Below are 19,815 nucleotides of genomic sequence, written 5' to 3'. Positions count from 1 at the left end.
ATGACCAACAAGGAATCGAAAATTGTTTTGAATGATTTATGGAAGAGATATGAGAAGTTGGTAATGACATGAGGAATTAAGGAAAGCTTACGCATTAAACACGCCAAGATTAAAGGACAGTCGAACATAAGCACTGTTATCACTTGATCTACAGTGACTTTGGCTGCAAAAAGACGAACTTCAAACAAGAATTTTTCGTCAACCCTCCACATTTGCTCGATTAATGTGCGGTCTTTTTTGAGATTGAAATTCCTGTTTCGAAGCGAGAAGGACATCAATATTCGGTACTTTCAAGCACAATCTGCTTCTGCACACATACATGGTGCCATTTTCGCCTTCGGCGGCTCTATCGCCTCGATAAAATGCAACGTACAAATGCTATCTAATAATTAGGCCTGTTTTGCCTATGAAACTCAAGTTAATTGACTTAGAAAAACAATCAATGGATTTGATGCATTGGAACCTCAATGTCATGTAGAGCGATGAATTCTCCACTAAACAATTCATAATGTATTACCAATGCTTTTTATTTTTGTGCGAATTTCCAAGTTTGAAATGAAGCGTTCAACCATATACGTGTATACGTATATATATATAAACATACAGTCACTGAGCTGTTTATATATATATATATATATATATATATATATATATATATATATATATATATATATATGTATAAACAGCTCAGTGACTGTATAATGTTTCGCGATGAACAAGTGATGTGTTCACTTTTCCTTCCCGGAATGGGCAGATTTTATTCTCGATGTGCCTTGTGAAATGTATGTGAGCAACTGAAAGAAGAGAATTGGTCTGAACAATACATGCATACTTTTGGTTTTTGATGTCATCCTAACGCTTTTGTGTTACGTTATTCCACTTTTCGGACGCTATAAATATGAATGGGTATGCGCTTATGGACCGTTTTCTTGAAGGGTTTCTGTGGCAGCGTACCGGTAAGTGTTTACTACTAGTAGAAACATGGTTCATTTCTTTCATTGGTCATTTCTTTATGAGTATACCTCACTCAGAGACACTTCGCAAATTAAGAAAGCTGTTGCCGCTTGTTCTCTCTCAAACGGTCCTCCTAAGGCTTCCAGGATAGAGTCTGCATCTTTGTTTGCGTACCAGCAAAATAAAGAGGAAACGAATATAAAAACAAGACAACACATATCATTATTCGAAGTAGCATTCGAGGTATAAAGGTGGTTGATGTTTTCAACATCTGTAATTTTTCCCATTCAAACGTAAAGAAATGGGAGAAGCATGCGATGCGTAGACGGAAGGAGGTTCGGATCCAACTATGTATACCCCGAGGCACGGTATTTGTACGAGTATTCGCATAATATTTGTACGATGAACTGAAACTGCCAGGAACTATTCACTTAACTGATATCACACACTCGTAGAATCTTTGAGTTTATCACGTTGTTGTTTTGAACATGTAGTTACCAAACTTTGATCACTAATTGCTTCTCATAAAGCAGAAATTTCGACGGAATTTTCCTCGTTCATGATTCTCCCTTTTGCTAATATTTTATTAAAATCAGCATGTCATGAATTTGGCGTGGTTTGAATTTACCATGGAAAGCTTCTACACGGGGTCGTAGATTGCTGAAAACCACAAGAGAAATTATTAATCCTCGAATGCTTGCTCGCTGATGCGGCGCGTGCACAAGGGTGGCGCCTTGCAAAGCAAGCCGTCATAAAAACAGCGGCTTCCGGACTGCATTTTGCAGCAACTACGTAGAGATGAACGAAACCACCAATTTCTCCGCAAGTCACAATACTCTATAGAAGCTTTCCACGAGAAATCCAAACCACGTCAGATCAGTGGTGTGGTGCCCCTGATCTTAAGATAATCAATAGCAATCACAAGCATGTCTGCTTTATCGCAATTTTTTATCCTGCTGTCGCATTCTCTGAATTCGGAGAAGGTAAACAACGTTTTATTAAGGAGAGAGCGGATTCCGTCAGGTCTGATAATTCTACGGTGCTTCACACAATTATAAAACTTTTTTATATCCATAAAGTAGCGAAAAATTATAGTAAATAAACGAATGATGATAATCTTCATGTATCGACGGATTAAAAGAAAGTCTTACGCACGAGATCAGTTGTTTCATGGCTAGCAAATATGCTAAAGTAAATATAACATACGCGAAAGGAATCCTTGGTAGTGCTTGAGTTGCATTAACTTTACTGCTTTAAGGACAGTGAATTTATCACCGACAATTTCATCATGACTTATATGACTTATACTTCATTATTTTCGGACAAAGTAGCGTTCTGCTCCAAAAGCGAACAAACTCAAACTTTGTTCTGATATCTTAAGGGCGCCTTCACCTTGAAGGATTTGCAAGTGAAATGTTACTACTGCTGTCACTAATCGTGGCGTTTAATGGTTACGCAGAAGCAAGGTTGGGTTGCAAAAACATGAGAGGAAAAGATGTTGACTGGTTTGTTACATCAACCGGCTGCTACTGTTCCTGCTTGCTTTGAACTTCTTCAGCACCTTTCAGGTTTGTTGCCATTAAACTTCCGGCGAGAGAGGATGAAATGGAAGGTAGAGGTTTTGTGTATTTCGATGAAACGCAGCTTAACTGGAAAATGAGCCCTGAGCCAATTGATAGCGTCGAATCCGCGATTGGAGCTACCGTTGATCAACTGTACGATATGAATGAGGTAGCGCAAGAAGGGGACCATTTTACCAACAGATAATCTAACCTCTATGATTTCTAGAGGAGCACGTTTGCTATCGCTTACAACGACAACAGTCCTAAGGGAGAAACTGGGGGAGGTCGCGGTCACAGCAAGGGAGTGGCAGTGTTCGATAAAAAAGTTGGATTCTGGTTAATCCATAGCGTGCCAAAGTTCCCACCAATTAGTGAGCACTTTCATCTTTGTAGTCGAAAATCAAGGATTGTAATCAAACCTCAAGGAAGGCATTTGGCTTAAAACTAAAATGCAAAATGCAAAATATACACGAGGAAAAATATCATCAGATGTGTGATATCCTTAATCAACTTCTTTTGAACTGCGTGATTCAGATAACTACAGCTTTCAGGAAAAGCTTCGGTCTTAAAGAGAAACAATCCTCAGTCGCTCGAATTATCAATTTAGATAAATATAGCTTTCCCCGAAGTGGTGAGAAATTTGCGCAATCGTTTCTATGCCTCACTCTTAGTGTGGATATGCTGGAAGATGTGGGGCAGTATATGCGATTTGCACAAGTTACACCGTATTTCTTCAACTTGCCAGAGCTACACGAATTCATGTGAGTTCTTAGAAATTCGCGCAATGCCTGATTTGAACGTTTGAAAAATTTTCCCTTCAGGGCACCTTCACTCTTAGATGTCGTTAGCAAAAAGTCTTTGCCACGATCGGCAACTGCCTTCTCAACAATTCGTTCTATAAAAACACTAGGGGGTAAACAAGCGGAAGCATTCTCGAAACATAAAAAGTTTGGCAAAGGTATGCTAAATTTCGTTACTTCGTTCGTGAAAAGTTATTGGTGATTAAGATCTGTGGCATGATCTTATTGCCCCAGTTCTCAGAACACCTATGGTAGTTGAGACATGGAGAGGTGGAAGTGCTAAAGATCTCGGAACGCAATGTCACATAAAACAAAATGTGACTCAGAGCGAAACTTCTATTATTTCTCTATAATTTTCGCTACTACGTTCCTCGATATTTAGGTATACGATGTCAACGTTGTGTCCCTACTTGGTAATTCGTTTGAGAACTCACAAGATCACTCTAAATGGGGTGTTTCTATGAGATCTGGGATACCAGCTGTATGCATAGGAGGCATAAATAGACAGGTAAGACAGTTACTTATGAGGTGGACCAGTCAATGACAAATGCGATTTTCCATGTTAGGTATCTCAGTTTAAACGTGGTGGTGGCGCTGTATGTATAGAAGATCGAAATCTATGGGCTACGTTCATAGATTCCGTCAGTTCATACGAGAATTGTGGTAGTTTCTTCAACTTGTTTAAGCAGCTACTATTATTGCTTATTTTCTGTTCAGCGTAATCCAAGAACTGATGTTTGGTGTTCACCGATTCTTCGCACCGATTTTCTAACAAGGGCTTCCAATGCTTGTATTGAACATGCATCAGTTAATAAAAGAAAAGTGTTATTTACCACGGAAGAAAGAATTGCTTTTTGTTGTCCACTTGTGATGTAGTCCAACGGAGAACGCTTTGATTGCCTCGCGGTAATCTCAAACTTGGGTGATTGAACTTTATCTATCTTATCTCTTAACCAATCGTTACAAATATAAGGCACGAAGAAGGTTGAAGCTATATGTTCATCAGAAATAAATGTTACAATAACAAAAAGGGGCGATTAAGCGAAGATTGAATACAAAAGGATAAATTAAGCTAACTTAAGTATAGTTTATTTATTTATTTATTTATTTATTTATTTGTTGAAAACCCCTACAAGTGTGCCATAAAACAAAACAAAAAAAACAAGATGGAACAGAGCTCACTAGAATTTCGCCTGAATTTAACACAAGACTGGCTCTTCAGAGCGTGAGAGGTGGTGGGTTGGCAGGTCATTCTCCTGCTACAGAAGGTGAGAAATCCTCACGCGAGATCCTTTTCCCAGACCCAGAAAGCGACGGTAGATAAATGGATACCAGGGTTTGGGTGACCAACTTAACCTCGAACGGAGGAATCCGTCAGGGACCCTGGACGAATGGGTGGGGGCCTCAAGCGCAACTTTGCTATCCTTGAACGGCTTTCCACCACCAGGAGAGAATAACTGTAGGGACGAAAGGAGCATTTACTAGTGTCATAATGAACAACAGAAAAGGAGGAACTAAAACTGCGAGCTAAAAACACATATCAATCCAATTCTTATTGTGGTCGCTTGTTAGAGGAGGAACTTGCTCCACGTCTCTGAAACAATGAGATTTTAGGCCTCCCTCATACCTAGAATAGGTATTTATATAGGATAGGTATAGAATAGGTATATAGGATAGGTATAGCACAGGTATTCATATATTATATATTTATATAGGTATTTATATTTATACAGGTATTTAGAATAGACATTTAATTTGGATAGCCTGCTTTTGAATATCTTCGAGTTTGGACTAAACATAATTTCGGCTGGAATTAGATTAATCCAACGTGCAACTCTGCAAAAAAGGAGTTAACCATAGATGACAAGAGTTTTCATCTGAGTTTAGAGTAGTGCAAATTGAAGCTTTCTGTTCTTCCGCTTGTTGGTCGAAAAATCCAATACTTGCTTGCCTTTAGCTTAACATCCATTCGTAGGATTAGAAAACCCAAAACTAAATCGTTCACTAGTCGTCTGTATTTCATACTCTTTAATTTCAGCACGCTAAGTCGAACTTCATAGGAAGGAAGTGTGTCAGTGTAACCCGGATCGGAAAGCATCGATAATAAACCAGAATAGTTGTAACTTAAGTGAAACAAGTAATGTACAATATATAAGTAATGTATTGATGCAAAGAAATTAAATGGAGCAGAATATGCGCACTTCAGACGAATATGACCGAAGACAAAGAACTTCGACTCCGCGCAAGTCACCATCTAACCGATTTCTGCCTAAATGCGTTATCTATACATGCGAAGCGAGGCAGCTGGTGTTGCAGCTGCGTCTTTTATCTAAGCGATGATTTGTACTAGCACTTAACTCGTGTTAAAGAGTCTGATTCATGTTTGGAATTTGCAGCAGAAGTCAGTTACCGTAATCCTCACCTACTGTCTATCACCTTCGAGATACCACTTTTCGGCTGATGAATAACGCCGTCCTGCAGTAGAAAATGACTACATCTACCCATGGATTCTATCCATTGATCTCTTTTAAATGGACAATAATAACGATGTCACTTTTCTTCTTTTCGAATAGTAATCGATTATCTGAAAGTTATCTAATAAGAAACAACATTGATTATCAGAGGAGTTCTGAAGGGTGCTCTCAAGCGTTACCACTATCGGAAAACAGCGCTGTTCCAAATTAAACCAGCTCGCAGTTTGCCGTAATGACATGATCTGCCATAGATCGTCGAAGGTGTGCCGTGCTCTAGGACACAAGATGTATCCTGTGGTTCCATTCCCGACTGTGGTCCCTTGGTTACCGTGTGACGTGTGGTTTTTGACGACTTCTTTCAATTGTATATGGGAAAAAAGAAGAAGAGGGTAGAAAAACTTCAAAAGGAGATGACGAAGCAGAGTATATTATATTCAAGCGAAACATAGCTGAATTTGCTACTTATACGGATATGTGAGTTAGTGTTAGCCTTAAAAAATACGTACTAGGGAAATGTTAATAGGCTGGGAACTAATTTTTGTTACACTTTGCAACATTTCACTTTCGAACTATTTGTTCTCACACATTTAGTCTCTAATCACTGAAATATCCTCCATCAATTGTTGAGGACATGTTGCCAACGTACAGACAGTTCCTTTCATTTCACGTGATAAGCCAGAGATTGGAACGAGTGGAAACCGGGCGAGGCGATGTCCGGTCAGCATAGAGGATGGGGAAGGATGGTCCGGTCGAGCCCAAAAGAGATAGAAAGATCTAAAATGAATTCATGGAGGAGCTTATAGAATATAGATGTGAAACAAAGCTAAAATTGCTATTTATGTATATAATATATGTACCGAACACCACAGAAAGTCTGAACCCCCGGCTAAAGCCGAACTTTCGACTTCTGTGATATTCGGTTCGCTCGCCATCACTGATCAATGAAAATTAATTGTACTGGCATTCTCTATTTGCTGTATTTTCTTTCTGCCTTCCTGCGCCGGTTCACCAATTTGACGTCGTGGGACCCGTCGCACCCAAGACATGATCTTTAAGTTTCTCGTAAAAGGTTCACCTTCATCATTCTTCATATGTCTGCTGTAGAAAAACACTTTGACACAAACAAATGTAAATGTCATATCAGTGGCATTCATTCCAATTTTGTAGAAACTTTTTGGTTACTAATTCGGGTAAGAAAGCTGAGAATATCGTAAACAATCCTCAATTTCGCCATCGACGACATTATGCGAAGAACAGTCGACCAGTGTCCTGCAGACATTGTTTTAGCACCATCAAGGTGCCCCTTGACTAATCTCGAGTACGCCGATGATGTTGTTATATTCGCGGAAAGCAGTACGAAACTTCAACATGTTGTCAACCTTGTGTCGAAGCTGGCTGCAGCCTATGGACTACGTCTACGCCCTGATAAATGCAAGCAGGTGTGGATCTCTTCGAGACCTCGAAGGGGAATCAGGGTGTGGAACACCAATAATCAATATGGAATAGCGACGATTGGATTGATTCTGTGCAAGCTCTCGCAAAAGATAGGGAAGGTTGGGCAGAGCTGTGTTCAAGGACGGCACACCTCGGCGAAGATGCAGGTAATCGCGTCAGGCGATGACATCAGCCCGCCGATTAAGTCAAGTAAGTCGCCATTTTATTAACAGATGAAGGTGCTCGCTTTTATTAAATTTTGGATTTTCTGAAAAGATCAGATTTTTAGCTGTTTTATTAACAATTACCAGAAAAGTCGCAATTGTGGCTATGGTGGATGGAGAGTAAAAAACCCTAAATGAAGATTGTCTAAAATTAAGAGGATTATTAGGGAAGCAATGAAGATGATGGATTTTCGCTTCTTTTTCCTGAATACTACACATTTCTTTGAAAAATCAACTTCACCTCATTTCGTAGCTACTACATTCGAGATTCATCCCTTCACTCCATTTTAAGATCCTCTCTTTTCGTTCGAAACATAAGCTGCTGGGCATGTCCTTTGGGCACGTAATTTTTCGGAGACATCAACGAAAGATCTACAGAACCCTCTCTGAAGTTTTACCGTTAAAGAGGTTCCATTTTATTTTTCACGTGCGCCTCCTGACTTTGAGATACACCGGAGGAGACGCAAACACATCTCGACTAATATATTAACCCCTCCACTTAACTTTCATTCATAGAAACACAAACAACCATTCATTGAGTCAAACTGTGCCGTCTACTGTGAACAATTGTGAGCTTCTCGCAGATTTTCGACCGTGCCTCCGATCATGCTCTGAATAAAATAATCAAGATATATAGTATACAGGAAGGTTCATCGTCGTAGTTGCCCGATGGCTTACCTTGCCTGCCTATCATCTATCATTCGTGGTGCACTAAAAAGATTCTGATCGGTCATGAGTCGCGAAGCTTTTTAAACTACACTAGGACGCAATCTACGGATCACTAATCTATACTGAAGATTCAGATAGATTCCTCTATTGGGAATATCGCTGAAATATTTGCAGTTTCCGTTGGATGGTTTCTGATACCAACTAATCAGTTCCGAGGCTAGGGTAGCACAGTCGATTAGAAGTACGCTGTGTCCTCAAGTCATTGTATAGGCCAACACGCGGTCAAGACTTCAACGTTTGCGAACTGCTTAAAAACGCGTTAACGCATTCCACGAGTACTGATATTCATGTTACAGTAACGAGAAAGAGTTTCCTTACTTCGAAGAAAGTCTGGTGCGGTAGCACCAGTGAAGGCGGGGTTGATGGAGTCATCTAAGCTACCGAAACAGAAAAGGACGATTTGTACATTTAACACACAACAGCTTACATCTAAAGCGGTCAATAAGATTTAATGATGCAAGCCAGGAAAAATTTAGGACTGACCGAAACGAGACGGCGCCACCCACTGAACGCCCTGTATGATTCTGGAGAAGAACTGATCTTAGGAACATGCAACAGTAGAGGTGTTGGGGAAGTTGGTGTCCTCGTCAAAAGCAAAGATTAGCGACTTTTTTAAAAACAATTTGCGACCCGAATCGGACGTCTACGGATGAGAAGATGAGGGCCTTCGCCAGCTTTGACTCTCTTTCGTCGTTTAGCAAGCTAAAGCAGAAGAATTCGAAGCTTTCTATATGGACTCAGAGAAATTCTACAGAGCCGAGCACACCTTCTACAAGGCCACTGTTGGTAATTTCAACGCCAAAATTGGCCTATGAAAAATGTCTCAGAAACTTCACATCGGGAGCCATAGCATAGAAGAGACAGGGGAGAGGATCCATGGAAACTCGCAATTTAAAAACCTTCTTTGCGATGGATGTGAGAGTCACACTCCGGAAGGTACCTTGAAGAAGTTGACCACATCATCCTTAGTGAAAGGTTTTGCCCTATGGAGGTCGTTGTTGTGCCACAGCTCCAAATGCTATCGGACTTTAGCGTCCTCTGAAGAGTTTCGAAGAAGAAGAGAAATCCGCGAAGTTCAGTGAGCGAAGTCCCAGAACTATCATTAACTGGTATACTTTCGCTATGATAGCTTCTGTTAATACTCCGCAGTGGACAATACACGAAACAGACGAGAAATACAATCGTCTCGTTGGACACCACGAGGAAGCCTGGAAGTTTTACAGCCACCAAGAGACGTTTGTCTCCAGAACCTTTTGATCTGATATGCCAGCGTGGAGCAGTATAAGCTGCAGGCAACCAAGAACTCACTTCCGAGCTCGCAAGAGTTGCAAAGAGGCGATAAAAGAAAGCCTGAGAGAGAGGAGGAGAAGTGTTAGCTAAAACTGCAGAGACAGAAAAGAGCTTTTGCTATTGTCGAGATTTCGCAAATCGCAATACGCGGATAGCTCTTTTAGTGGATCCAAATCGAGCAACCAACTGCATCGAGGGAAAGATAGAAAAAAATCATTTTTTAGAGTTATTTTTTTTAGAGTTTTACTACTATCCCTTCTACAACCATAACTACTTGCTCCCCCGTCTGAAAGGAGCCGGACATATTATTCCAGTGGTTCTCCCGTCTGAAGTACGACATGCTGTCGTGTCGGTAAGAAATTGTAGGGCACATTGACCAGGATAAGTGCTGAACATCTGAAAAGTTCTACGCCAGTTGTTATCAACACTCTGGCGAGATTCACAGGTTTTTCTTCGGAATGTGACATCGGCGACTATTGCACAATCTGCTTAGTATCCGTCATGTAAATTCTCTTTACAAGACCTTGTAAGTCGAGGTATTGCTGGAGTACAAAGCGTCGCTAATTCTTACCTTTATCAGCTCATAGAAGGCTCTCGACTTAACTGAGACGCAAGCTGTTATAGAAACCGCGAACGATGAACTCATCCATACTCAGTAAAAGAATGATACAATTTCACCTAAAATCTTTGAGGCTACTCTCGAGAACGCACGCGAAAGCTCAAATTAGCATGAAGGTGAAGGTTGATGATCGGCAGCTACATCGTCTGCGCGTTGCTGATGACATTCTGTTTCTTATTCTTCTCATTCTGTTAACATTTAGGTCAGCATTTTGATGTTAGCATTTGCTAACATTAACATTCAGCGAAATTTGTGGGTACATCGGCCTTGCTTTCATAGAAGCAGATAGTGAGTGCTTGCAGTGAATAAAGTTACTGGTTTACTCGTCGTGGAGGATGTCCTTCTCAACCATCTCTGTTTTATAATCGTGTTCGCTTCGTTTTCTTAATAATCTATGCAAACGTCTATTTGTCATGGTTTTAAGTTGCATTAAAAATATTTATATGAAGTTTTCTTAGTAGTTTGGTGGAGAGCATCTTGCCTATTCTCTTAGTCTCTCTTTTTGCAGGAACTATACGCATTTTTCGCAGTGAAGAGGTTTCTCTTTTCACTGTTGCTGCTAAAATTTTGCTGATTTCTGTTAGTAAGTAGGCTGTAAGTATGTAAGCTATGAGTGGAAGACAACAAAAGAGGCATGTGAAACTAGGAAAGAACAACAAGGACGTAAAAAACCATGATAAAAAAGAAAAACCAAAAAAGGTAATAGGTATTTCGAGCATTGGAACGCCAATCTCATGTAGAGCGGTGAATTCTCTATCAAACAATTCACAATGTATTGCCAATCCTTTTTCTTTCCGCGCGCATTTTTGAGTTTGAAAGAAATACCCGACTTACTTTTCAACCAATTATGTATACATATAAATAGCTCAGTTAGTGCACCACGTTCCGGGATAGATGACTGACGTGCTCAATTTGCCTCTCCCGAACTGGGCATATTTTATTCTCGATGTGCGAATGTATGAAATTTGTGCGAATATTGAGGGAGAAAATCTGGTCTGAACAATACATGGGTACTTTTAGATTTCAATTACACCATAATGCTTTTGTGCAATGTTATTTCATTATTCGGATGTAATAAACGCACGGATGGATTTCCGCTTTGTCGCATTTTAAAGCTTTTCCGGTGCAGCTTAGTGTTATCTGGTGAGTTTTTACTGCTCAAAAGATAGTTGAATTCCATAGTTGAATTTTGAATTAGAAATTGCTGCTACTAGAAAATGTTCTAATAGCCTATGCTATCAGAACATTTTCTAGTAGCGGGTATTCCTAAGGGTTTTCAGATAGGGTTTGCCTTTTGTCCTGCTAGCAACAAAGTAAACCGAATATGAAAATAAAATTCGAAATTACAGATTGCTCTTCAGAGTAAAGTTTGTGGTTCAATGATGAGTGTTGCTCTCAGCATCCGTTTTTTAAAGTGTTATTCGTTATTATTGTTATTAGTATTGTCCAAGCACGAAACAGGCGGAACGTGTGGAGCGCAGTTGGAAAGAGGTTCGGCTGCGAATATATGGCTGATGGTTCGGCACCACACCAAAACAATCCAGTCAGTTGTTGCATCCGATATCGATAAATTGGTACTAGCCTTGTCTGGGAAGGAACAACACCAACTCTATTCAACTGCTGGCCCCTAAAGTGATTATATGCGCCAAATCTCGCTAGTAAACCTCAGACGATTCTGAATTGGTGTCGAATCAGTATCCTCATAGGGATTGATCAATTCCAAGCAATTTATCTTTTTATCGCACTTTATCAAATAATTTTTGGACGACACATTGAAACTGGATTAGAGTAACAATTTTGCAGACTGTAAATTCTTCGAGTACATTAGATAGTTATTCTAGAGAATTAGCTACAAATTGATGAAAATTGAAATTTTGACCACTGTTTTCCCCTTATAAGTCAGACATTCCGACGATATTTCTCTCCAGTAAGAATTCGTTTCTCTTTGACAGCATTTTGTTGACCTTAGAAGAATCAATTGCAATCAGATACAAGCATGCCTGCTTAGCATTTTGACGACGAGCCATTTTTTTCATGACTCGCGTGTGGGATTACACATTTTTCTTAGTTGAGAGTTGTTAATTTTTAAATAAAAAAGCAATTATGACAAAAAATACCTGAAAATGCGGCGACGAGGAAGCAGATCTTCTAGCAATGCCTTTTCTTGAACAATCTTGATCGTTCGAGATGAATTTGGGTGTTAGAGTAGGATCTCCGAGAGTATTATTATCTTTGCGAGTAATCTTGTCACCAAGAGATTCCGGATGCCGATGCCGACGACCACAACTAAGGCCTTGACGACTTGCTGCTCAACAGCAATGCTGAAGCTCCCGACGGTGTGGGTGGTGATGACAAGGGTCCTGCTGTTGTTCCTGACACCGATGAATCCGATTATGACATCTCAGATAACGAAGAATCAGAGAACACCTGGGAGGACAATGCTCAAAAACATGACAGATGAAAATTTAGCGAACTTGTTAGAGCTAAGTCAGAGGTACACAACTTACCGCTCAAACTTTACGAGCTGTTTCTCTCGGAAGAACTCCATGCCGCGATAGCTGATCAGATCAACGTCAACGCGCAAGGAAAGGATCTTAATTGGATTTTTACAAACGCAGATAAGCTATGAAGATTTCTCAGCCTTTGTCCACAGATGCTCCGCTGTCCATTTGTAATCGTATTGAGAATTAAAACTAAATCGAAATTAAAAATCACCTTGATCACCTTTACTGCTATTGTTCTTCGAACTGGTCGAGAAGGTGCCAGTAACCCTTTCATTTATCCTGATCGCGTTCCAGAGTCGCACAGTGGTTTCTCTTTTCGTGTGGGACACGAAGAGCATCAAATTTTTCTTTCAACGGTTTTGTGAAGAAGTCTTGTCAAGGAGTCGGCGGTTTTCCTGTAGTATCGCGTGGAACTTCCTCAATATCGCATGGAACTCAGTCGTCCACGGCTTTGGTACCTCGCCGTTGAAACGCATCACGTTTCCGGCCCATCTTATTTTGCTGAACTTGGCAAGTGCGGTGGCGTCCGTGATCCTTGATCGCTGACGCAGGACAGGATTTCGAATCCCGTCCCTCACTTGCGTAAAACGAGATATTCTTAGCATTGACGTTGAGCGTGAATATGGCATCCGGGATCCATCCGTTACGCATGAAATCGTCTTTTGCCGATTTGGCTGAAGATCGATGCATCCACATGTTTCGTCGAATTTGACCATCATTTGTTCCACTTAGCTGATGCTAGATGTTATCAGACCAATGCACTTAGCAAAGCGTAAATGGTGTAGCTGCCGACAGTGAACCTTGACTCCCATGTCGTCCTACTACAGCTTTCGCACTGGGTTTTCGAGGGTAGCCGTGGATATTTTAGGTAAGATTGCATCACCCTGTCGGACCCCTCTCTTCTCAATGACGATATTCTTGTAGAATGGAGAAGTTCTGGTCGTAAAGTTACTATACAGCTCTCGCAGCACTTTTATGTAGTAGGGACATCCTGGTTGTCTAAGACCTCCATGACCGCTTCTGTCTCAACTCAGTCAAAGGCCCCCTTTAAGTCGACAAAGATGAAACATAGCGCAATCTTAAACTCTCTCGATATCTCGATGAGTTCAGAAACAGTGTAAATGTCCGTTGTGCTGAATCCCTTCCGAAACCCTGCTTGCTCGCGGAGCTGACCATCATCCAAGACTTCTTCAATCCTACTGAGGATCACTCCTGTAAAGAGCTTGTAGATGACGGATAGTAATCAGATTGGGCGATATTTCCCGTTGATCTCCCTTCTTATCCAGCAACAAGGTCTTGCTGGTCTTCCACTGTTTAGGGACCTTGCATTCGGACAGGTCACGTGTAAAGATTCTCGTCAGTGTTTATGAGAACCGGTCTTTCGATTGCCGAATTCTTGACGGACGTAGCGAATGCTCTTTACCGCCTCTGCAGATTAAGCCAAACATTTTTGTTCTTCTCTCCTCGAGGTTTTCGTTTATCGCCTCTCTACAAAGCCTTGCGAGCTCGGACGTGAGTTCTTGGTTGCCTGCTGCTCGTGCACCCCTACGCTCACGTATCAGCTCTAGAGTTTCTGGAGACAGATGTCTCTTGGTTTTAGAACTTTTCCTCACAAAAATGGTCAACGAACTGGTCGTATCCCTCGTCGATGCTGTTCATTACGAAATCTTCTCAAGATCCGGGTATCGTAGCGAAAAGATCCCAGTTAATGATAATTCTGGAACTTCGCTCTCTAAACTACGCAGCTTTTTCTTCTCCACGGGTAAACGAAAATCTTCCTTGGAGGTGACGATAAACCCATCCCGTCTTTGAGATAACAGCGACATCAGTCAGATCAAAACCTTTTACTGACGATAATGTGGTCAATTTCAGTATGGTACCCTCCACCAGGTCCAGCGTAGAGAGTAGGGCTTCCGAAACTGCGAGTTCCCATGGATGGTGTTAATCCTCATGATGAACTCGGAATGCCTCTCTCCTGCTTGTTCCATTGTAGGCCGTGGCTCCTAATGTAAAGTTTCTAATGCGTTCTCTTGGGACCAATTTTGGCGTTAAAATCACCAATTATGACTCTGTAGAAGGTGTGGTCTTCTTGGACCACATTTCCTTATCCGCTATCCGATTCGAGTCGTAAGTTGTTCGAAAGAGACTATGTTCTTTGCCATACTTGTTTTGATGAGCACACCAACTCTACCAACTCCTCTACTGCCGCATGTTCCTAAGAACAATTCTTCTCCAGAACGGCGTTCGGTGAATGGCGTCGTCTCATCTCGATCAGCCTGATGACGTCGTACTTAAACTTCCTGGCTTTTATCACTTCTTTAATGGCCGCATCCGATGCAAGCGTATGCACGTTATGAGTACAGATAGTCATCCTACTCCTTCTTCACTCCGGTATCCTTGATGACTCCTGCAATCCGTCCTTCCTGGCGGTATCGTACCAGGCTTTCATTCAAGGTTAGGGGGTTCTTTCTTATTTTCCTGAATAAATAAATTGCTGTAAAATGCATATAACTTCAAATATAATAAACAGGTTGCCGGCCTCTAATCCCAGTGGTATGTGGGAGAATGTTGCGTCCTCCCAGAGTGGAACAACGCTGCTTATTTGTCAAAGGCGGCTCCGAACTGCTTCCTTCGCAACTCTCAGTCACTTGATTCCAGGCTTTATGCCGGACCGGGATACAAGGATGTCATGAGCCGGTCTCGGCACAGCATAAACTTGGAGTCCGTGTCCTGAATCCAACTACGTTTGAGAGCAGACACACGATCGCTTTTGCTCTGCGATTAGCCCCTTATTCGCCACCGGGGGACGCGAAACGTAGCCTCGCGACTAGCCGACTGTAATCCCTTTAGTGAGGGAGATCGTGAGTGAAATTTAAAAATAAACATTGAAATTCAATAGTCAATGCCAACATGAGATATTTCTAAGTCTAAACTGATTACTTGAACAGAAGACTAAACAACTGCACCAATTTTGATTAGAATAGTGCACTGTACAGCTTTGAGCGAAGTCGTCCCCACGGAATGGCCGTCGCTCACCACTTACCGACAAAGGCACTTTCGTCAACGTGTTAATTTTTAATCGTGCTATCACGTTCTCTGAATTCGGAGAACGCAAACAACGTTTCATTAGGGAGAGAGCGGATTGCGTTGGGTGTGATAATCATACGGTGATTCACACAATTTTAAAACTTTTCCGTTTCCATAAAGTAGCGAAAAATAATAGCAATTGAACGAATGATGATAATCTTGTTGTGTCGAACAGTTAAAAAAGGTCTCGTGCACGACATTACTTATTTTATGGCTCTGTTAGCAAATGTGTATAACATACAGAAAAGGAGTCCTTGATAACGTTTGAGTTGCATTAACTTTGCTGCTTTAAGAACAGTAAAGATATCAGCGACTATTTCCATCATAAATTTTGACTTATACAATTTGGCAGTAAGTAGTGCTCTGCTCCAAAAGCGCCCTTTCACAATCTCAAACTCTGTTCTAATATCTTAAGGGCGCCTTCACCTTGAAGGATTTGCAAGTGAAATGTTACTACTGCTGTCACTAATAGTGGCGTTTAACGGATACGCAGAAACAAGGTTGGGTTGCAAAAATATGGAAGGAAAAGATGTTGACTGGTTTGTTAAATCAATCCGCTGTTACTGTTCCTGCTTGCTTTGAACTTCTTCGGGACCTTTCAGGTTTGTTGCCATTAAGCTTCCGGCGAGAGAGGATGAAATGAAAGGTAGAGGTTTTGTGTATTTTGATGCAACACAGGATGACTGGAAAATGAGCCCTGAGCCAATTGATAGTGTCACATCTGCTATTGGAGCTACTGTTGATCAGTTTTACAATGTCAAAAAGGTACCGTAAAAAAGACCATTCTACAAACAGCTAATCCAATCTTTATTATTTCTAGACGAGCACTTTTACTATCGCTTATAACGACGACAGCCCTAAAGCAGGGGCTGAGAGTGGTCGCGGTCACAGCAAAGGCTTGGCAGTGTTCGATTACGAAGTCGGATTTTGGTTGGTCCACAGCGTCCCAAGGTTCCCACCAATTAGTGAGCACTTTCATCTTTGTAATCGAACCTCAAAGACTCTGATTGACCGGATTTAGCTTATAAATAAAATACATAGTAAGGTCTACAGAAGGAATAAATATCTTAGAAAGATGACTTCTTTAATCAACATCTTTTTTGAATTGTTACTGTAATTTAGATAAATATAGCTTTCCCCGAAGCGGCGAAAAATTTGCGCAATCGTTTCTATGCCTTACTCTTGGTGTTGATATGCTGGAAGACGTCGGTCAGTACATGCGATTTGCACAAGTTACGCCTTATTTCTTCAGTTTGCCAAAGTTACACAAAATCGCGTGAGTTTTAAGAAAAGTGAGCACTGCAGGATTTTAATGTTTGACATATTTTGCCTTCAGGGCACCTTCACTCTTAGATGTCGTTAACAAAAAGTCTTTACCTCGATCTGCAACTGTGTACACAACAATTCGTTCTATACAAACACTTGGTGGTAAAAAAGCTGAAGCATTCTCCAAACACAGAAACTTCGGCAAAGGTGTGCTAAAAATTCTACTTCATTCGTAAACGAATTTACGGTGATTAAGACCTTTGGCATGATTTTATTGCTCCAAATCTCAAAACATCCATGGCAGTTGAAACGTGGAGAGGAGGAAGCGCCATAGACATCGGGTCGCAATGTCACAGAAAACAAAATGTGACTCGGAGCGAAACTTCCATTACTTCTCTACAATTTTCGCTACTACTTTTCTCGATATTTAGGTATACGATATCAACATCGTGACTGTACTCAACAAGACGTTTACGAACTCACAAGATCACTCTAAATGGGGTGTCTCTTTGAACTCTGAGATTCCAGCTGTATGCGTAGGAGGCATAAATAGACAGGTAATACACAACTACCAATGAAGTTTGTCAGATAAAGGAGGTATATAAAGAGATTGACGGGGTCGGGATTTCTCCTAAAAATTGATGGGGTTACGTGTGTAGACCACAAGTGTGAGCTCGATCATGCTCAGCTCCCCTCAAGTGTCATGAAAAACATCGTAGGAAACGATCATGGCGGTCGAATTTTTCTGCGAGGCACCTACTAACCGGCCAGTCGCCAGAAGGGAGAACTTCTGCAGCTAAACGGTTGTTTACTCGTTGGAAGTCGCAACGTCCCGCAATAGCTGCACCTTGCTAATTGCTCTGTGGGGAAATTCGGTCGTTGAGGCCGTTTCCGCGGCTTTTTTCAAGACAATTGTTGGAAATCATTGTCATGAGGAAAATTAGAACGAGGAGTGGCAGACCCGGAATATGAGCGTCATCTCGCACATATTCGTGGCCTGTCACTCCTCGTTCTAATTTCCTTGGATAGATCTCAACATCATCAATTTTATGGTGTGCTGCTTTGATGAGCGTGCTGATGCTGTTTTCTGCCCTAGGAATCTCAATTCAAACGTGGTGGTGGCGCCATATGCATAACAGATCGAAATCTGTGGACTACGTTCTATGGTTCTGTCGATGAATACGAGGAATGCGGTGATTTTTCTCTTTATTCTTTTAAAAGTAAACTAAAATTATAAGTGAGGCTGCTAATATTGTTATTTTTTTCTATTCAGCATAACGGAGCGACTAATGTTGGGTGTTCGTCGTTCATTTTTCCATTGGTTTGCGAATAAAGAACTTTGATGCCTGTGATTGAACATGTATCAGATAATTATAAAAGAGAGTTATTTACCACAGAAAACGAATTTTTGTTGTCCGTCTCTTCGGCCGATATCGTCAACAGTAGTAATATGAGTAAATCTTCACATAGATCATGTATCCCATGTTCTGTTTCGAATGAACGATAATCGTCGCTTTTCTTTTCTTAGTATGAAAAACGATTTTCTGAAACTACCTCAGAAGAAACAACATTGATTATCACAAGAGTTCTGAAAAGTGCTCCAAAGAGTAAGGATTCTCGGACGACTGCGCTCTTCCAGATTAAACTAGCTCACTCGTCTACGACAATAACATGATCTGCCGTAGATCGTCAGGGTGTGCTACGCTCAGGAACACAAGATGATGGTGGAAAAAAATTGAGCGCGTGTAGACGAATCTCTGCTGTGATTTGGCGTTTTCTTTTTTGACAGTTTGGGCTCGTAGTATTCTTTTTTGCATCGATAACATTTGCTTTGCTACGCTTTGGCATAAAAAACTTACGGTTACAAAAAGAAGAAGAGGTTTGTGGTTCCCGCGATTTTGAGCAGACATGGTGGTCGACCAGCACAAGAGTAGTGATAGGAAGTCTTCTCATATATTTTGAACTAGTCCCCTACATTCGAGGGAAACATAAAAATTAGAAGAAAGCTCTTTTTTAATTAGAGTTTTCCTCTGTTCGGAAATGAAGAGCAGAGGTTAAATCATGTGTTTGATTCACTCGATTTAAAAAATTCTTTGCTTTGATTTCTCTCTATTGCAGCCACTATTGGGCCAAATCTCTTTTTGGATAAAATAACGTGGATATTGATGAAATTCACCAGCCTTTATTGAGTACATAGGAACAGACGCAATTCGTTCAAAAAATGAGCTTATGTCAATACGTCACAGATACTCGGGCAATGCTGAACGGCCTTTTTTAATTTGTTACAGATACCCACACAATGCGTTACGTCCTTTTTTCAAATAAGCAAAATTGATTTTCAACACAAAAGCACTCAAAGTGATGAAAAGAGAACAGTATTTCACGATGCTGGAACGAACAATGAGCGCAGTCGTACCGGTGCACGGGCTCGAAAAATTAATTTTTTTTTCTCAATTGTTCGCTTCTACCATCACAGGATAAATCAAAGTTTGATTCAATCTCGAAATGAAATTATCGTCATGATAACAACATACATTGCTTAGGTGCCAAACCGAAAATGCAGACTATCTTTCCACATCTATCGTTCTGCGCTTTTTCCGCCAACTTGCGTTTTCCACTAACTATTCAATGTGTTCAATGATTTTTTCCCCTTCGAGATAAACGTTTTATTCATGTCATATAACGCTGGTGATGGCAAAAAAACGAAATCAGTTCGAAAAATACATTGAGCGATTAATATTTTTTCGTATTTTAACATCACATTTGACATCTCAGCAATCATTTGTTGCTCGGCGACAGGAAATATACATAAACGAATATGAGCCTAACCAGGATTTAAGGCCCTTTGTCTCTAAATTACAGCCTGCATTCC

General features: G+C 40.9%; 3 protein-coding genes across 6 annotated transcripts; 2 read left to right on the top strand and 1 right to left on the bottom strand.

Annotated features, from left to right (window-relative positions):
* Nucleotides 1–898: 898 nt before the first annotated feature.
* Nucleotides 899–4,038, top strand: RB195_009498 (uncharacterized protein; the record flags this gene model as incomplete). 2 transcript variants are annotated; one of them, XM_064190068.1, is made up of 10 exons in its annotated part: nucleotides 899–956; nucleotides 2,336–2,459; nucleotides 2,523–2,685; nucleotides 2,743–2,887; nucleotides 3,124–3,277; nucleotides 3,338–3,474; nucleotides 3,524–3,633; nucleotides 3,699–3,824; nucleotides 3,883–3,979; nucleotides 4,034–4,038. In XM_064190068.1, 10 exons carry the CDS (start codon nucleotides 899–901, stop codon nucleotides 4,036–4,038), a joined length of 1,119 nt encoding a protein of 372 aa, XP_064047651.1. The 2 variants fall into 2 exon arrangements, with proteins under 2 accessions (XP_064047651.1, XP_064047652.1); XM_064190069.1 differs by having other exon boundaries at nucleotides 917–956.
* Nucleotides 4,039–7,034: 2,996 nt separating this feature from the next.
* Nucleotides 7,035–18,221, top strand: RB195_009496 (uncharacterized protein; the record flags this gene model as incomplete). 3 transcript variants are annotated; one of them, XM_064190066.1, is made up of 12 exons in its annotated part: nucleotides 7,035–7,229; nucleotides 8,876–8,963; nucleotides 11,107–11,229; nucleotides 16,093–16,216; nucleotides 16,280–16,442; nucleotides 16,498–16,642; nucleotides 16,800–16,953; nucleotides 17,014–17,150; nucleotides 17,200–17,309; nucleotides 17,375–17,500; nucleotides 18,040–18,136; nucleotides 18,217–18,221. In XM_064190066.1, the coding sequence occupies 12 exons, from the start codon at nucleotides 7,035–7,037 to the stop codon at nucleotides 18,219–18,221; spliced, it is 1,467 nt and encodes a 488-aa protein (XP_064047647.1). The 3 variants fall into 3 exon arrangements, with proteins under 3 accessions (XP_064047647.1, XP_064047650.1, XP_064047648.1); XM_064190064.1 differs by lacking the exons at nucleotides 7,035–7,229; nucleotides 8,876–8,963; nucleotides 11,107–11,229 and having other exon boundaries at nucleotides 16,125–16,216; XM_064190065.1 differs by lacking the exons at nucleotides 8,876–8,963; nucleotides 11,107–11,229; nucleotides 16,093–16,216; ... (6 more) ...; nucleotides 18,040–18,136; nucleotides 18,217–18,221 and adding an exon at nucleotides 12,378–12,547 and having other exon boundaries at nucleotides 7,035–7,434.
* On the bottom strand, nucleotides 13,026–13,280 carry RB195_009497 (uncharacterized protein; the record flags this gene model as incomplete). The annotated part of the gene is made up of 1 exon (XM_064190067.1): nucleotides 13,026–13,280. One exon carries the CDS (start codon nucleotides 13,278–13,280, stop codon nucleotides 13,026–13,028), a length of 255 nt encoding a protein of 84 aa, XP_064047649.1.
* Nucleotides 18,222–19,815: the final 1,594 nt, after the last annotated feature.

Source organism: Necator americanus, chromosome III, assembly GCF_031761385.1.
Source record: "Necator americanus strain Aroian chromosome III, whole genome shotgun sequence".
Classification (NCBI taxonomy): domain Eukaryota; kingdom Metazoa; phylum Nematoda; class Chromadorea; order Rhabditida; family Ancylostomatidae; genus Necator; species Necator americanus.
This window is presented reverse-complemented; position numbering and strand designations above follow the sequence as displayed.